Genomic DNA, 17,107 nt, shown 5'->3' on the forward strand with positions numbered 1-17,107 from the left:
TAGTTCAGTTCAACAAGTATTGTGCCCCAGCTGTATACTGGACTTTGTTTTAAGCCATCAACGTACAGAGATGGCTGAGACAGAGTTCCTGAGTTGGAGAAGCATACAGTCCAGTAGCAGACCCAGACCCAGAGATGAGCTGCTGTGGCATAAGGGGTAAAACCTACCGGGGGGAAAAGTGAGGGGCATTGCAGGGATACTGGGAAGAGGGTATTTGGCTCAACCTAGGGAGACCTGGAAGGTATCTGGAAAGAGACACTTTTGAGTCTTGAAAGAAGAAGAGCACTAGCCTGATGACGAAGGTTAGAAAGGCAGGCCAGGCCAGGCATGAGATATCACAGTCCAGTATTTATCGGGTTTGAAACAATAGACAGGCAATGGTATGTTGGACCAGCTGATATTGACGCATGAGGGCCAACTGGTAGATTTTTCAGGAATTTTGTGAACTGGATGGCAAACATGGACTTTAAAAATTAAGTTAAATAAACTAATAATTCACTGAAGTATTTTTAAAAGTAATGCATTCATTAATTCCTAATTATTTTACTATGTTATATCAATTTATCCATCTATCCATCTACCTACCTACCTATGCATCTATCTATATGTACTCTTGAGGTTTTTTATATCTGTTGTATTTGTGCGGTAAAAATATTTTAAATTGGGTTTGCTACAGTACATCTCTTCCCAATTTCATATTCAGTGACATCCCTTTGGTAGTTTGAAATCCACCATGGTGAGTATATTTGTGCCAGGGATTTGGGCAAATGCTATAAATTAGGGCTTGGTTTATTGTTATGTAAATTGTCCAGACCAGGGATTTGTGAACTACAGCCTGTAGGTCAAGTCTGGCTTGAAGCCTGTTTTCCTGGAGCCTGTGAGTTAAGAATAAAATTTACATTTGTAAAGGGTTGTTAAAATTTATTTTAAAAATTAAATAAAAGCATATGTGACAGACTGCATGTGATCACGGATAAATGAATTCAGGGAAAAATCAACAAAAGAAGTCTATAAGAATGAATTGGTTACATGGCATTTACAATAAAGGTTATCGTATGTTATTTGCAAATTGTGTCTACATGTTTCTATCAGTAAAATAATCTCATGCTTGTGTAGGCACACACACACACACACACACACACACACACATAACATACATATGTGTGAGCCACACCCTGAACAGCCAGATTTTAAACCTTTATGAACATGCCACGTGAGGCAGGGTATGTTAGAGATCAAACTTAAGAATTTGGGAAGACGCAGATGATGATAAGCCATGTGACCTGTGTTAGCAAACTTAAACTATGGGGGCTAAGGGGCCTCTGAAGGACATTTTGCAGGATTGTGGCTAGTTTTATGTTTTAGACTAGTAGTTCTGAATATCTGTTTCAGGAGTCAGCCCAATTAACATCCCTTGGGGATTTCTTAAAAATAAAATCACTCAGGTCTCACCCAGACCTGCTGATTAGAAACTCCAGAGGAAGGGCTCAGAAATATGTTTTTAGAAATTGTCCAGGTGACTGTGATGTACGCTACCATTCGAAAACCACTGTTTTAATTTTTTTAAAGTTTATTTATTTATTCTGAGAGAGGGAGAAATGGGGGTGGGGGGGTTGGGGGAGAGAATCCCAAGGAGGCTCTATCACGTGAACCGCGAGCGCGTGACCTGAGCTAAAACCAAGAGTTGGGCTCTTAACCAACTGAGCCACCCAAGTGCCCCAGAAAATCACTGTTTCAGAGCAGTTACACTCTAGCTTAGACTTGAAGGCAGGGGATTGTTGGACAGATGGTGGGGATACTCTGTTAAGAGACAATTTCTGTCACCAGTGGGGTACATTCTAGAACAGCAGAGGTGGATATGAATAATTGAAAAATTAGGAACTGACTTATTTTTTTTTCAATCACCATCATGAGCTGTAAGAAGGACTTCATCTTTTGATCCTAACTTTAGCTTAGCATACTGTTGATGAGATATGCCATGCATTAAATTCAAAAGAGAATTTGTCCCTTCTTGACTCAGGAAGATACCAGATTTTTTTTTTTTTTTGAGTGGCTGATAACTGGAAATCTATGAATATCAATTATCTTTCTTTGCCAAATTTAAGTAGTTGCAAAAAGAGAAAAGAAGAAAGAATACACACAATATTGGAAGAGATATCTTTCATGAACTTGAGGACAACAGAAAACATAAAATCATCTCTATGTCTTATCATTTCCCCAAATACTTTAATTCTCCTGGCCTGGGAGATGGTTCTAAAATTCCCCCAATTGCCTGATTTAACATTTATTTTCAAGCCTATGTCCACCTGTCTCTCCTGTGTAGAGAATCTTTATCGGATCACAGCTGAGTAGCATTAAAGTGAATGTCAGCATTTGAGGGAAATGGAATCCAGTGATGTCATTCAATTTATGGAAGTGGAACAGATTTCTTCAGGAAATACCTAAATTCCATGTTGCCTGATAAAAACTATTTCCTAGGAAAGAAATATCTTGGAGTGTTCCTTTGAAGTAAACTCTGCTTCAGAGAATTGAGACCCTGCTGGAGTGCCCAGCTGGCTTGCTCCAGTGACCATATAGGAAAACAGATCGACTGTAATGGCGACCTTAGACGTTGGCTATATGAGAACACGGGAATTATGTATTGGGAGAAGTCTCTGGAATGACTGGAGCTCTCCAGATTTTGCAGATTCACCTTAAAGACTATTAGGGAGAAAAAGAGCACTAGAATAGGAGTCTTGTGGTTTTTTTTTTTTTAATTTTTTAATGTTTATTTTTGAGAGAGAGAGAGAGAGAGAGTGAGAGAGAGAGAGAGAGATACACAGCATTAGCAGGGGAGGTGCAGAGACAGAGAAGACATAGAATCTGAAGCAGACTCCAGGCTCTGAGCTGTCAGCACAGAGACTGATGTGGGGTTCAGACTCACAGACTGTGTGATCATGACCTGAGCTGAAGTTGGACACTTAACTGACCGAGCCATCCAGACTCCCCAGGAGCCTTGTGTTCCAGTCACCACTTTGCCACTAATTGTGCAAACCCAGAAAATCTTAAGTTACCCAGAAGTAATATTAGCACCTTATTGGCAGGCAAAGGGATAAATAAAATATCTAAGTCTAACGTTTATTTTGTAACAGTATTGTCTATTAATTAGGATCTAGGCTATTGATATTATTTCTGCCATGGGACCCTATGTGCACATATGAGCCCTGGATACCACCAGCCAGCAGGATAACTAAAGTCAGCTCCTTGGGCTCCAGTGACCCATTGTCAGAGCACATCCTGCTGCTCTACAGTTATCCCCATTCAGATTTTATACCAAGGTTGAGTATATTATGAAAATCTATGTTCTTCTTAAAATTTTAGCATTAAGAGTTAATAACTGACGAGACAATATGCTAACTATGGTGGCCTTCCTTCCTTCACCTTAGACTACCTTGAGGATATCAACTAATGACATGATGTCTTTCCATGCGGCCCCGTGAAGACTTTTGTTTCACTAAGATGTATGAAGTTGTTTGTTTCTGCTCCTGGCTAGTGCTGAGATCTTCTGTCAAAAGAGAGAGAGAGAGAGAGAGAGAGAGAAGCAGAAAGTATATAGATTCTTGTTTCACTTTGGGAAACTTATGCCAGTTTACATCACTCAGCTTATATGATTTTCTCCAAATGCATGTGAGAAAGACTCTAACCATTCACTTCACTTCTGGCCTGGAACAGAAGAATTTTAGGAAAGAGATATTTTTAGGATCTTAGTAAGGGCCCGTTTCTCTGAGATTCTTATAATCCAATAATTCTTTTCCTATCAAAAGTGCTCAGTGACCCTGTTTACATAGCTGTTTTACAAGCACCAGAACTATTAAAAACATAGTTTGGAATGTATGATTTGCATTGTATCATGGTATAAATACCAAAAAGGCATTTTACAAAATAAAAAATACATACATTTAATAAGAATATTTAGTTAAAAAACTAGATTGAACTAAACCCTCTAAGCAGTTAAAAGCACATATGTATGTGTGTATATATATATATATATATATATATATATACTCTGCCAGTATATATATATATATATATATATATATATATATCTTCAAGTGTAATTTTTATCAAAGTTTCAAAGAAAATAAGAGATAGCATTTTTAATCGAGAATTGTGGGAGGTTCTTTTAAGTCTGACATAAATTTCAGACACCTGGAAATAGAATATATTAAAAATGTTGTCCGTATAAATGTTTTAAAAACTTCCCTGTGACCTTCCATAAAAATACATATATAATGATAGCACTCCCTCAATAACTTAGAAAGGTAGTTCAAAATTTAATTAATGGGTAAAAATCTCCCACAAATGATTTTTAATAAATAACTTAAAGAGAAATCAAGAACATGAGTATGTAAAAAATTGCTCTCAAATATATGAAAGGATATTCAACAACACCCATTAATAAAAAGTAATGCAAATTCATGCTGCAAGTGATATTTTTCACTTATACTGCAGACACCAAAAACCTTATAATGTTGGCATGGGTGTGGAGTAACCAGAGCTATTTCATACATTGTTAGTGGGATGGTAATTAATATTATATCAAAGAAAGAGCAATGTCTTCAAAATTAGAACTTTATGGTCTTCAACCCAACAGTTCTGTTTCTAGCAATATATCCTACAGTCATAAGCAAATGTGTGCAATGGGACATATGTTAGGAGTTTTTATAGATTGGAAATTCCCCAGAAGTCCATCAAAACAGGGTTAATTAAGAATCATGCTAAGCCCTGTAGGGAAACATCTCTGCCAGGGTGCCCTGGTGACCTCACACTATCTACGTGGTCCACACAACCAGAGCTTTGCACAACAGCTGATTTGAGGCTTGGCGGGATGCCTTATGCTCTTCCTGAAACACCAGAGGTTGGAGGCCTGCAATTAGCAGCTTCAAGGCCATTTCCCACTCACTGCACCTGCTCCGTGGGAAGCTGTCATGACAGTTTCTTGTTGCCTCCTAGGTTCTGATAAGGCATGAGGCTTTCTGCCATGCACTCGCAGAATAGAGGTGCATCATCTAGAATTGGTGAGCTAAAGTCTAGAATAAGATCTGTAGCAATGGAGAACCGTGTAGCTTATACTGTGGTCATCTGACCCCTTTTTTTATCACCTTTTTTTGGTGTGTGGGACAGGGACCATGGGGAACAGCAATGTTTGGACACTCTTGCCTTTGTTGACTCTGTAAGTTACAAACCGTCTGAATCTACAAGTGGCTCCTTTGCCTTTACAGGTGGGTCAGTCAGGTCTTGGTCTTGGGCTTGCCTTGTTTTGTGTGTGTGTGTTTGACAAAGCCATACAGAAGCATTATGCAGCCATTAAAAAGAATGAGGCAACCCTATATATTCTGGTGGGAACCATCAACAATATGATTAGTTTTTTTATGTAATTTTATTTATTTATTTAATATTTATTTTTGAGAGAGAGAGTGTGAGCATGGGAGGGGCAGAGGGAGAGGGAGACACAGAATCTGAAGCAGGCTACAGGCTCTGAGCTGTCAGTATAGAGCCCGATGTGGGGCTTGAACTCAGGAGTCATGAGTCATGACCTGAGCCGAAGTCAGATGCCCCAAAATAATTTGTTAAAAGAAGAGAAAAATCATTGTGGACTGCAGTGTAAACAGTATCTGTGTTTAAAATTAGAAAGAAAATATGGACTTGACAGCAGACTTCATATAGACAGAAACCTCTGGGAGAGACTAAGGAGGCGGACAAGATGGAAATTAAGAGAATGGGGTCAATGAAGATGGAAACCTTACTTTTCCCTGACTACTTTAAAAAAATGCTTTGAATTTTGTACTACATGTGGAAGTATTTTAAGGAGAAGTGGAGATGATAGAAAGAATATATGACTCAAAAGGTTTCTTTTGCTACTAAACTTACAACCTCTGATTTATGTTTATTAATAGTTTTTTTAAAGCAATTACCACTTCAGAATGTTATTAAATTTACTTATTTTAAAGGCTTATTTAAAATTTTTTTAATGCTTATTTATTTTTGAGACAGAGAGAGACAGAGCATGAACGGGGGAGGGGCAGAGAGAGAGGGAGACACAGAATCGGAAGCAGGTTCCAGGCTCTGAGCTATCAGCACAGAGCCCTACATGGGGCTTGAACTCATGAACCATGAGATCATGACCTGAGCTGAAGTTGGACACTTAACCGACTGAGTCACCCAGGCCCCCTGTATATGTATTTTTAATTTTAATTTCAGCAGATGTTGCCAGATTGTGTAGGCACACACACACACACACACACACACACACACATAACATACATATGTGTGAGCCACACCCTGAACAGCCAGATTTTAAACCTTTATGAACATGCCACGTGAGGCAGGGTATGTTAGAGATCAAACTTAAGAATTTGGGAAGACGCAGATGATGATAAGCCATGTGACCTGTGTTAGCAAACTTAAACTATGGGGGCTAAGGGGCCTCTGAAGGACATTTTGCAGGATTGTGTGTCAGCACCTGATGTCTATGAGTCTGTAAAAAGATGCTTATTTAGAGACAGGAACCATAGGCTAGCAATTGACAAAAGTTGGGCCAAGAGCAACACTACTGGAAAAAAAAAATAAATAAAGGTGGCTGGAATCTAGCCGCCGGTGCAAAACATGCTTATAGATTGAAGATATAGGGTTGTTCCAGCAGAGGAAATAGGGAAAGCTGATTTATGCTGTTGAGGAAACTGATGGTTTCTGCTGCAATAATTGTACATCACCTCTTCTTTTCTCCCCCTCAGCGAGACTGCAGACATCCTACCAACAGTGTATATAACACAGTTGCCCAGGATTAAGGAGGTCCAGAGGGTATGAGACTTTCAGTTTTAAAAATGGGAAAGTTTCCGGAAAACCAGGGCAAGATGTTGACCTGAACCTGGGGCCTGATTTACTAGGAGGGCCACTCTATGGAGCCAGCAGTAGCAAAAGTGATAGGGGAGGTAGTGTGTGCAGTGGATAAGAGATGGGGTTCTGGATCAAAGCGCTTGGCATTCCAACAACTCCACCTCTTGGCTGTAAGGCCTCAGTCAAGATGCTAAAGCTCTGTGTGCCATCGTTTTCTTCATCATTAGTCTGGAGCAGAGAACAATACCCAACTCAAAAGTCAGAAGTAAAATAATGTAAGTAAACTCTAAGCCTAGTGCCCAATGTGCAAAATGAATCAATGCATTCCACTGTTGGTATTATTAGAACAAAAACTTATCCAAGAGAGAGTTCTGAGGCCAAATCCAACTGACACATACAGAGCAAAGTTGGGCTTAGGTTCAAAGGCAAAGCCAGAGCAAGGTAAATGTGGACCTGGAGTGTTAGGCAGGAGGCACGGACACAAACAAGGCACTTTGTATGACGAGGGGGACTGGTGAAATCAAGGCTCCCTTGTACTCAATGCAAGTCTGTGTCTGGGTCAGAGATTACTCGCTTTCTGCCCCCAGCAACACAGACATAGGGCATTTCTTGTGCAGAAATGAGGGGACACTGGGAATTTATAAAAGACTAGATTATGGAAACAATAAAGAAGAGGTAATTCTTGATGAACATGTAACCTTTTATATCCCCTAATTTGTGACCCTAAAGTAGTGACAAAAATAAGACATCATATATACTGTATGCCTTTTAAAGACATCAAACATTCCAGAAAAGTTACAAACTGAGTCATCAATCAAGTCAAATAGTAGAGAAAAAGCCCTAAGATGGTGACCTTGGGAAAGATTTTGGGCTGCTATTATCTCATGTGGCCAGTTTGGTATTTTTCTTTTTTTAACTATTTAAATTCAGGCTACTGTTTAAAAATCAAAAGATTTCACGGGAAAATTGGGGTTTCTGGTCTCATTTCAAATGGCAGAAACTCATAACCTTTGAGAACATTCCAAAAGTCAGTGATGGGTTCTTCTTGCATAAGGGCCACGGAGTCTACCCATGGTTCACCAAGCACCAAGCCAGTAGCCATCAACTCGACCCATGGTTCACCAAGCACCAAACCAGTGCAAGTTGTAATGGTTGAAAAAGAAGACAGCTGTTTGACTCTATTTTCATCCACTCTCTGTTAAAAAGTGGACTATCAGAGCAAAAGTGAGACAAACATTCACAAACTGGAAACTTCAAAAGTACCAGAAATCTCAGTCTGACAGAAAAATGAATCTTCCAAGCAGGAAGACTCTCAAATTTAAACTGGGCCAGGGAAAAAGCCAATAAAGAGGAGTTAACTCAATGCCATAGAAGTAACATCAAAGATTTAAAAAGAGAAGCAAACCCCAGACAAACAAGAGGACTGAGATCAAAGGAAGAGAGAGTGGCAGATTCTGGACCTCATACATTTAACATCAAAGCAGGTTTTCTTCTGGGACTCATCCAGTTGAAGCCCACCTGTGACACCAGCAAGCCCATCAGGTTACCAGATGGACTATGTTGCCCAAGACACTGAGACTGTGAGTGGAACTTTACAATCGAACCCCCGGTTTTGTTGCCCGATAAGATCAATGAAAGGCACACTATGCAATTTGGCAGGAACAAACGAACAAGAAAAGTAAGCAAAGAAAGGGGCTAGATTGACCAAAGCAAAAGAACAATCATAAGGCAAAATCAGTTTTTAAAGTAAATCGCTAGTGTTCTTTTTTAAAAGCAATTCAACAAATATTTGTTGGATTTGTTAGGTTTGAATCCTACCTCTTGCATTAAATATTCAAAAATGAGTGAGATATTGTCTGTGTCCTTGAGAAATGTTTTTAGAGAGATGATTCCAAAACATTCAACTAATATTTATTCAGCATCCATTATATATCAGGCATCATTTCAAGTGCTTGGAATATTGGAGGATGTCAGAGAAAAAACAAAGACACTACCCTTATAATGCTTGCATTTTAGCAGGAGAATCAAACCATAAGCAGTAAATATAACAAGTAAATTACATAGTGAGTAAGATGGCACATGCAAAAATATATCTAGGTAATAGATTGGAAGTTCAAAGACAGACAGAAACAGGTTACAGTTTTGAATATGTTGTTCAGGGTGGGCATCACTGAGATGGTGTTAATTGAACAAATATTTTTAAAAATGTGATTTTGTCAAAGGCTATTTGGAAAGAACTGGTTCGGGGTATCTGGTCCCCTTACACTGTAACAATTATATAGCGTTATGAGCCCATGAACTAATAGAAGCTGGTTTCCAGCTCTGCGATCCATATACTGAAGACCTTTGGGCAACATCATACAGATGATGCTCTCTGAAATATAATCTCTGTTCAGTATCATCAATATCTGCCCCAAGGTGGAATATGCCAGAGTCTGAATGGACATGAAGGATCATATCATAAGAATCCTGCACAATGAAATTAGTGAATGAAGAGGTTCATAGCGTACAGCAAGGTTTGGCTTGAAAGCAAAGATTAATTTAAGGAGACTCATTAAAGTTTAAAGGAAATATATGGGCAATTGTAAACATAATAATGGTATGTGGGGCAATAAAAATAATAGTTTGTACAACACATATATTTAAGGAACTGAAAAAAATTAGAATAGAAATTCAGGAAATCAAAAAAAGAAATAAATCAAAAACAATACTTTTTAGAATGATGACTGAATTTAAAAATGTAGAACATGACCCTGAGAAGATATCCTCCCTACCTGTAGAACAAGTGATAACAGATTTTTAATTACTATTCTTATAATACTATATAATTACTAGTCTTCCTAATTTGAAAACAAATGAAAATAGTCAGTGACCATAAAATTCTAGCAAGACATATCTCTCTTTTTCTTTTTCCACTCAATATAAATGGAAAACTAGAACTGACCAATAAGCCTTTTTAAAGGAGAACAAAATGTATTTAATTCCAGTGTTCTGAAAATCTAAAAACCAGAAGGAGGCATCTATAGGATGTTGGGGGAAAGTTAGTCTGTTTATTAATTCAAAACAAAAGTCACTCTCTTGAATTGCTATTGAATAAAATATCAATATAGATTATCACAACCTTTAGACTGAAAAATATTAAAGGAATTACTGTCCATATAGATTTCATTCAGAAATTGTTGAATCTAATGCCACAAAATGACAGTTTGGAAGAACTTCTTAACTGAGAAGTTTCTTCAGTATGAATGACACTGATAACAGTAAGCATTTATGCCAGGATCTGTTCTTAACCCTTCAGGTATAGGAAAGCTTTTAATTCTCACAACACCCAGTCACACTAAGTTGTTTATGTGACAGAAGTATCATCATTACCCTCATTTTGTATATGAGGATCACGAATCAAATAGAAGTTATGTCTTTTTCCCACGGTCCCACAGAAAGTACAAAACAGATATGGGCTTGATTCCAGCCAGAGAAGTTCCTGAAGCAGTGCCTTTAACCACTTGGCTGTGAAAAAGGAGATGAACACTGATATAATTTATAAATTTATGCAATTTCCTAACAAATTGCTACATAACATAATACCTTAAAAAGGAATTTCAAACTGGAAAAAGTAAGAAGACTGATTAATAATAATCATTATTATAGTTTAAGTAAACAAAATTAGAGCAAGTTGGGGCTGAAGAAAAAACACAAAACAAAACAATCTGTGCTTCATAGAAAGTAATCCAGGGGCACCTGCATTGCTCAGTTGGCTAAGTTTCCGATTCTTGGTTGCAGCTCCAGTCATGATCTCAAGGTTTTGGGGGTTCTTCCATCAACTGATGAATGGATAAAGAAATTGTGGTTTATATACACAATGGAATACTACCTGGCAATGAGAAAGAATGAAATATGGCCCTTTGTAGCAACATGGATGGAACTGGAGAATGTTATGCCAAGTGAAATAAGCCATACAGAGAAAGACAGATACCATATGTTTTCACTCTTATGTGGATTCTGAGAAACTTAACAGAAACCCATGGGGGAGGGGAAGGGAAAAAAAAGAGGTTAGAGTGGGAGAGAGCCAAACCATAAGAGACTTTTAAAAACTGAGAATAAACCGAGGGTTGATTGGGGGTGGGAGGGCGGGGAGGGTGGGTGATGGACATTGAGGAGGGCACCTGTTGGGATGAGGACTGGGTGTTGTATGGAAACCAATTGAACAATAAATTTCACATTTAAAAAAAATGGTTTTGTGGGTTCAAGCCCCCCATTGGGCTCTGCTCTGGTGATGTGGAGCTTGCTTGGGATTGTCTCTCTCCTTCTCTCTGTCCCTCCCCCACTTGCACTGTCTGTCTCTCTCGAAACAAATAAACTTAGAAAAGTTAAAATTAATAAAAAGAAACTGATTCAAAGCCATTGTTTGAGAAGCTAGGTGATCTTAGTGACTGTCTTCCAAGTCAGCTTCATAAAACAGTAACCACTGCAGAGTCTATATAGCAAAAAGGTGTAAGAGACAATAAAAAAAATAAGAAACAAAATAGAATAAAGCAATGTAGATAATATTTATAATTACAGCAATAAATTTAAAAATGATCTACAATTCCACAGGGGGTAAGTAGTCTCATACTGCTTTAATAAACAAACACCATACATATGTGGTTTACAAGAAACACACTTATTGTAGAAATAAACAAAAGTGTTTTTTTTTTAATAAAAATTTGGAATCGGGGACAAAGATACACCACATAAATTTATAGAAAAAGCAGGGTTGGAAAAAATAATACCACTGAAAGTAAAAATTAACATCAGAAGATAAAGGCTGTCATAAAATAATAATCATTATGGTCCTTATTTAAAAACACCTAGACTGGGGTGCCTGAGTGGCTCATTCTGTTGAGTGTCCAAGTGTTGATTTCATCTCAGGTCATGACCCTGTGGTTTGTGGGTTCAAACCTCATGTCAAGCTCTGCACTGACAGGGTGAAGGCTGTTTGGGATTCTCTTTCTCTCTCTCTACCCTTCCCCCATTTATTCTCTCTCTCTCTCTCTCTCTCTCTCTCTCTCTCTCTAATAAATAAATAAGCAAACATTAAAAAATACCCACTTATGCTAGGCAGATGTATGTATCAAGTAAAATACCAAATACAAAAATTAAAAAAAAAAAAAAACTATCTGTTCCTACTATTTAGATATTTGTTAACACTACCCTTACATGAGCTGCCCGTGTGGCAGTTCCAGGATAGATGCCCAGGAGCCAGACTAAAGGAAGTGATCATTAGTTTTCCAGTTCTGCTGCCAGATGAATGAACTAATGGGCAGCATTAAAGGAGAAAAGTCAGTGTTGTGAACTTGGGTGACAGTCAATCAGATGCCAGCTGAAGTAAGCAGAATAATTTCAGAATGATCAATATTCATTTTTTTGCAAATAATAGTCAAATAATTTGGCCATCTCAGGTCATGAGAGTGAACTTAGTGTGAATGGCTTGATGGACAGAAACATTGTCCAGAATAATATTTTAATTTTTGTTCTCACAGTTTTGGTAAACCAGATAAAAATATGAATGCAAATGATCTGAGGAACAGAATTATTAATGCAGAATTAATAAACACATATCAAGTACAGCCTACAAGGGTTTATGAAGTATTTATATAAAATCAATACTATATGTGTAGGAAAGAATCAATATATGAAGCAAATTTTTCCATTCTAACTTACAACAAACAATAATTCAATAGTATAATTATAATCCCAAATTTTCAGCTACCTGAAAAATTTGAAAATATAAGAGGTCAAAAAATGTACACTGACACTCAAATGTACAGAAACATCGTTTTGTTTCTTCTCCCCAACTGAATTTGACAGGCAGAAAAATCCAACCCGGATGATAAATGATAACTAGTTAATGCCTGCTTAAGACTTAGTGCACTGTGTAAATATTGGGTTATATTGATGTTTCCTATTTCCTCTTTTTCTTCCCTTTTCCCTGGGCAGATCACTGGCCGGGGTGGGGGAGGGGGGCTGTGTAATTTCCAGCATTAGAGGCAGTATGGGCTAAAGGATTGGTTTCTACGGTTGCTGTCCATGGTACTGGCAATGGGCTCATGCTTTGAGGTCTGGTCACTTGGCCTCTCCCAGACCTCCAGGTCTAACCACCATCCTCAGTCCATCCATATCCCCCAGCCTGTGAGACCCTCAGCAGCCTACCTCACACTATACTAGAATAACCAGGTCGTGGTGAAGAACCCTCACGCCTTTCTGTATTATTTCCCTCAGCCATTGATAGTCTGTCTCCCTTCTGGCAAAGTTTGCTCTGGGTCCCTGCTGAACTAGAGGCATCTCTAATAGACTTTAGCCATCACTGTTTTGGGAATGAGGGAGGGGGGGAGATACCTCTGTGCTTTCCAAAATCCATCTTGTGATCAATATGACTGTCCCCCAGGCCTCAGCAGGTTTCAGTCTTGAAGAGAATCAAAGAACAGGGCCTACACTGATTTCTAATTATACTCTTGTTTCTTGTCCCTACCAAATTTCTCCAAAAATCCCCCACCCAGGCTATAAACAGCTTTTGCTGTCCTTAGTGTGATTGGAAATTACAATTTTATAGTAGATAGTACACTCTATATTACTTGACTTCTTCTCTACCCCAAATCTTTCAAACACTAATTTTTTTTCTATTTAAAAAAGTGTTTTTTTCCTCTTTCTCGCTTTTTCAAGTATTTCCTGTAATTCTTATTTTCCTAAATCACAACTGAGTGAAGTAGAGCGTTAAAAACATTTTTACAAATTGAGGAAGGTGGCCAACATTTAAAAAAGTATCATTATATGTTTTAAATTATAAAAATGAATAAGAACTTATGTCCACACAAAAACCTGCACATGAATGTTTATAGCAGCTTTATTCGTAGTTGCCAAAACTTAGAAGCAACCAAGATGTCCTTTAGTAGGTGAATGGATAAATAAACTATGGTAGATCCAGATGGAATATATTCAGCAGTAAAGAGAAATGAGCTATCAAGCCATGAAAAGGCATGGAAGAACTTTAAATCCATATTACGAATTGAAATAACCCAATCTGTGAAGGCTACATACTGTATGATTCCAATAGTATGCCATTCTGGGAAGGGAAAAACTTCAGAGGCAGTAAAAAGATCAACGGTTGCCAAGGGTTGTAGTTGGGGGGCACGGGAGAGGGATGAATTGGCAGAGGACAGAGGTTTTTTTTTAGTGCAGTGTAACTATTCTATATGATACTGTAATGGTGGATACATAGCATTATACATTTGTGCAAACCCAAAGAATGTACAACACCAAGGGTGAACTTGAGTGATCATAATGTGAGGTTCACCAGTTAAGACAAATGTACCATTCTGGTGAAGGATGTTGACAATGAAAGAGGCTATGTATGGGTGAGGACAGAGGGTAGATGGAAACCTCTGTACCTTCCTCTCAGTTCCATTGTGGACCTAAACTGCTCAGCACCCAAAAAAATGTATTTACAAAAAAATAATTAAAAATGACAAATATTCCACTTAGTTCTTACATTATAAATTTGACTTATGGAAACAATGTAGAAAACAGAAATGGAACTTTTTTAATGTAACTGAGTCAAATTGAAAATATTTGAATACTGCAACAAATCAAGAAGGAAGATTTTATACAAGTTATCAAAGAGAGAATTGCACAAAATATTTGTGAACTGAACAATTTCATTGGTGTTTTAAGTTTTCCACAGTATTTCCCAAGATTTATGAGCCATTCTTAAATAGAGTCAAAGATAACATTCCCATAGTTTTTCTCAGAGACAAATCTAGGCTTGATCTAAATACTTGACAAAAGATGAAAATTAGAGCACAAACTGATTTACTATTTAAAGTATGAGCACGTGTATTTCAGGGCAAATGAAGCACATGTGTGGTTCAATCAAAGAGCCTATTAATTTATGATCTATTAATATAATTGAACCTATCAGAAGTTTCAATATAATACCCTGTATTCTTATTTTATGGGGATTTCTTAAAAACCAATGGATAAAACAGCATTCATTTCTCAGTTTGAATAAACAAATGAGCTAATAGATGATTTATGTGTAAAATAGGAGTAGAAAGATATCTCTTTAATATGATGTGCTGTCAGAATCAGTATAGTATATACTCAGGAAATACATAAAAATTACTGTTTTGTTTTTGCAAAGTTCTATATCATGAATTTAAGAAGTTTTTACAAAGACAGTGAAACAAGAGAAACATGTATAAAAATTGGCTCGAGGGGTACCTGGTTGGCTCAATCTGTTCAGCTCCCAACTATTGATCTCAGCTCAGGTCATGATCTCATGGTTTGTGAGTTTGAGCCCCTTGTTGGGCTCTGTGCTGACAGCTCAGAGCCTGGAGCCCGCTTCGGATTCTGTGTCTCCCTCTCTCTCTGCCTCTCCCTCGCTCATGCTGTGTCTCTTCCTCTCTCAAAAATAAATAAACATTTAAAAATGTATTAAAAAAAAGCAACTTGTATTTTACTGGAAGAAAGTGGTAAAAACTAATAATAATGCAAAAACTAATATCTCATGTTCTTCCCAGAGACGGCCATAATTAACAGTTCAGTGCATTTCCTCCAAGTTTATACTGTAAGAACAATTTTTGTTGTTGACATCATACATTATACCCAATTATAACTTGCATTTTTCAATCAATATTATGTTCATTTGCCATTTTATCACGTGTTCAGTAAACACCAATATTGACAACTAAGTAACCTTCTATCATACTAATTCTTTATCATTTCCTTTAAAGAAACTGTATGGCATATTTACATTATTTCCTATCTTTCATTTTTATAGAAAATAATTTGGATATAATCATGTACATAGGCTCTTTTGCTACGATGCAGACTTTTAAACTAGGTCTCCCTCCGGGTGAATTGAGGTATATTATGTTTGTCCCTTGGCTTTCATTTGGCCATACTATCTCAGATGTTTGGACAAGAGATAAATATAACGTTGTTGATTTTCTTTTATTTTTTTCACCTTCTATAAATTATTGTTTTATTTGGTATTAAAAAGGTTCAGAAAGGAAGTGAAATAGTTCTGTAAAATAAGCCCTTAAAAAGCAAGCAATTATAGTTATTTTTATGTGGGCTAATCAGTATCCTTTTAAATGTGCAATCAAGTGGCATCTATAATTATTTGAGCCACTTGGCTCACACATACAATTGAAACTACTAAAATTCACTCTCTTTTCTTTCCTACTCCTTCAGGGCTTATAACTAAGAGTTGATTTTTTTTCTCTCTCTCTCTTCATAAAGCTTAGTTTTGGAGGAATTCCAGTACCAGGAAAACCTGGAACCTTTTTAAAGAAAAACTTCCATGGATGTATTGAAAACCTTTACTACAATGGAGTAAACATAATTGACCTGGCTAAAAGACGAAAGCATCAGATCTACACGGTGGTAAGTTAACATCTTTCTCAGTGTGGTGATTTCTAACATGTTGGAGTAAGTCTTTCTTCCATCCTGAACCTCTTTATAATGTGTTTATATTACACACTTTGAGGTCCTATCAGCCTCCCAAGTGAAACTGGGGAGCAACAGAAAATGCAGGAATCGAGTCAGTGTGAATAACGTTATGAGGAGTAACAAAGCATGAGAGGCACCTGAAGAATTCTGTTTTCCTGTCCAGCTGGGGTAGTGTTTGCAGCTTCCTCTGTGTTAACATAAATGTCTTTATTTTCTCTGTGAAATGCAACAGTACAACCACAGATTCTGTTAACTTCTATAGCTTGAGAGTTATGTATTTCTCAACTTATCATTTGTATTAAAATTTTGAATGAGGGCTTAAACCTTTGTCTTTGAGATTTCCTCTGATGAATTTATCATGCTAGCAAGTTATATAATTTTCTAATTAATTAACTAATATTTATCTTCCCGAATAGACTACGAGTTTTGTGTCAGACCTCTTTCTTGTTCACCACTGCATTCCCAATACTAGCAGACTGCCTTGTATATAGTAGGTGCTCAATAATGATGTTGATATTTACAACTATATTTGTGGATTGGTTTATTTCTCTCTGTTTTTATTTCATATATTTTGTATCCCTGTTGTTTAGTACATGCACAGTTAGGATTGCTATGTCTCCCTGGTGGATTGGCCATTTTGTCATTACATAATGTTCTTCTCTGTCTGTGATTGTTTTATTTGCTCTGAAGTCTACTTTATCTGATATTAATATAAACGCTCTTCAGTGTTTTTGATTAACAT

At 37.3% G+C, this 17,107-nt stretch overlaps 1 protein-coding gene across 3 annotated transcripts in view; it reads left to right on the top strand.

The window, feature by feature from the left end:
* Window positions 1-17,107, top strand: part of CNTNAP5 (contactin associated protein family member 5) — an 810,836-nt gene that overhangs the window by 389,041 nt on the left and 404,688 nt on the right. For all 3 annotated transcript variants that reach the window (XM_058715579.1, XM_058715580.1, XM_058715581.1), the window contains exon 7: window positions 16,156-16,299. In XM_058715579.1, coding sequence (XP_058571562.1) covers window positions 16,156-16,299 — 144 coding nt within the window. The remainder of the gene's footprint in view (window positions 1-16,155; window positions 16,300-17,107) is intronic.

The sequence above is a fragment of the Neofelis nebulosa genome, chromosome 2 (genome assembly GCF_028018385.1).
Source record: "Neofelis nebulosa isolate mNeoNeb1 chromosome 2, mNeoNeb1.pri, whole genome shotgun sequence".
NCBI classification, from domain to species: Eukaryota; Metazoa; Chordata; class Mammalia; order Carnivora; family Felidae; genus Neofelis; species Neofelis nebulosa.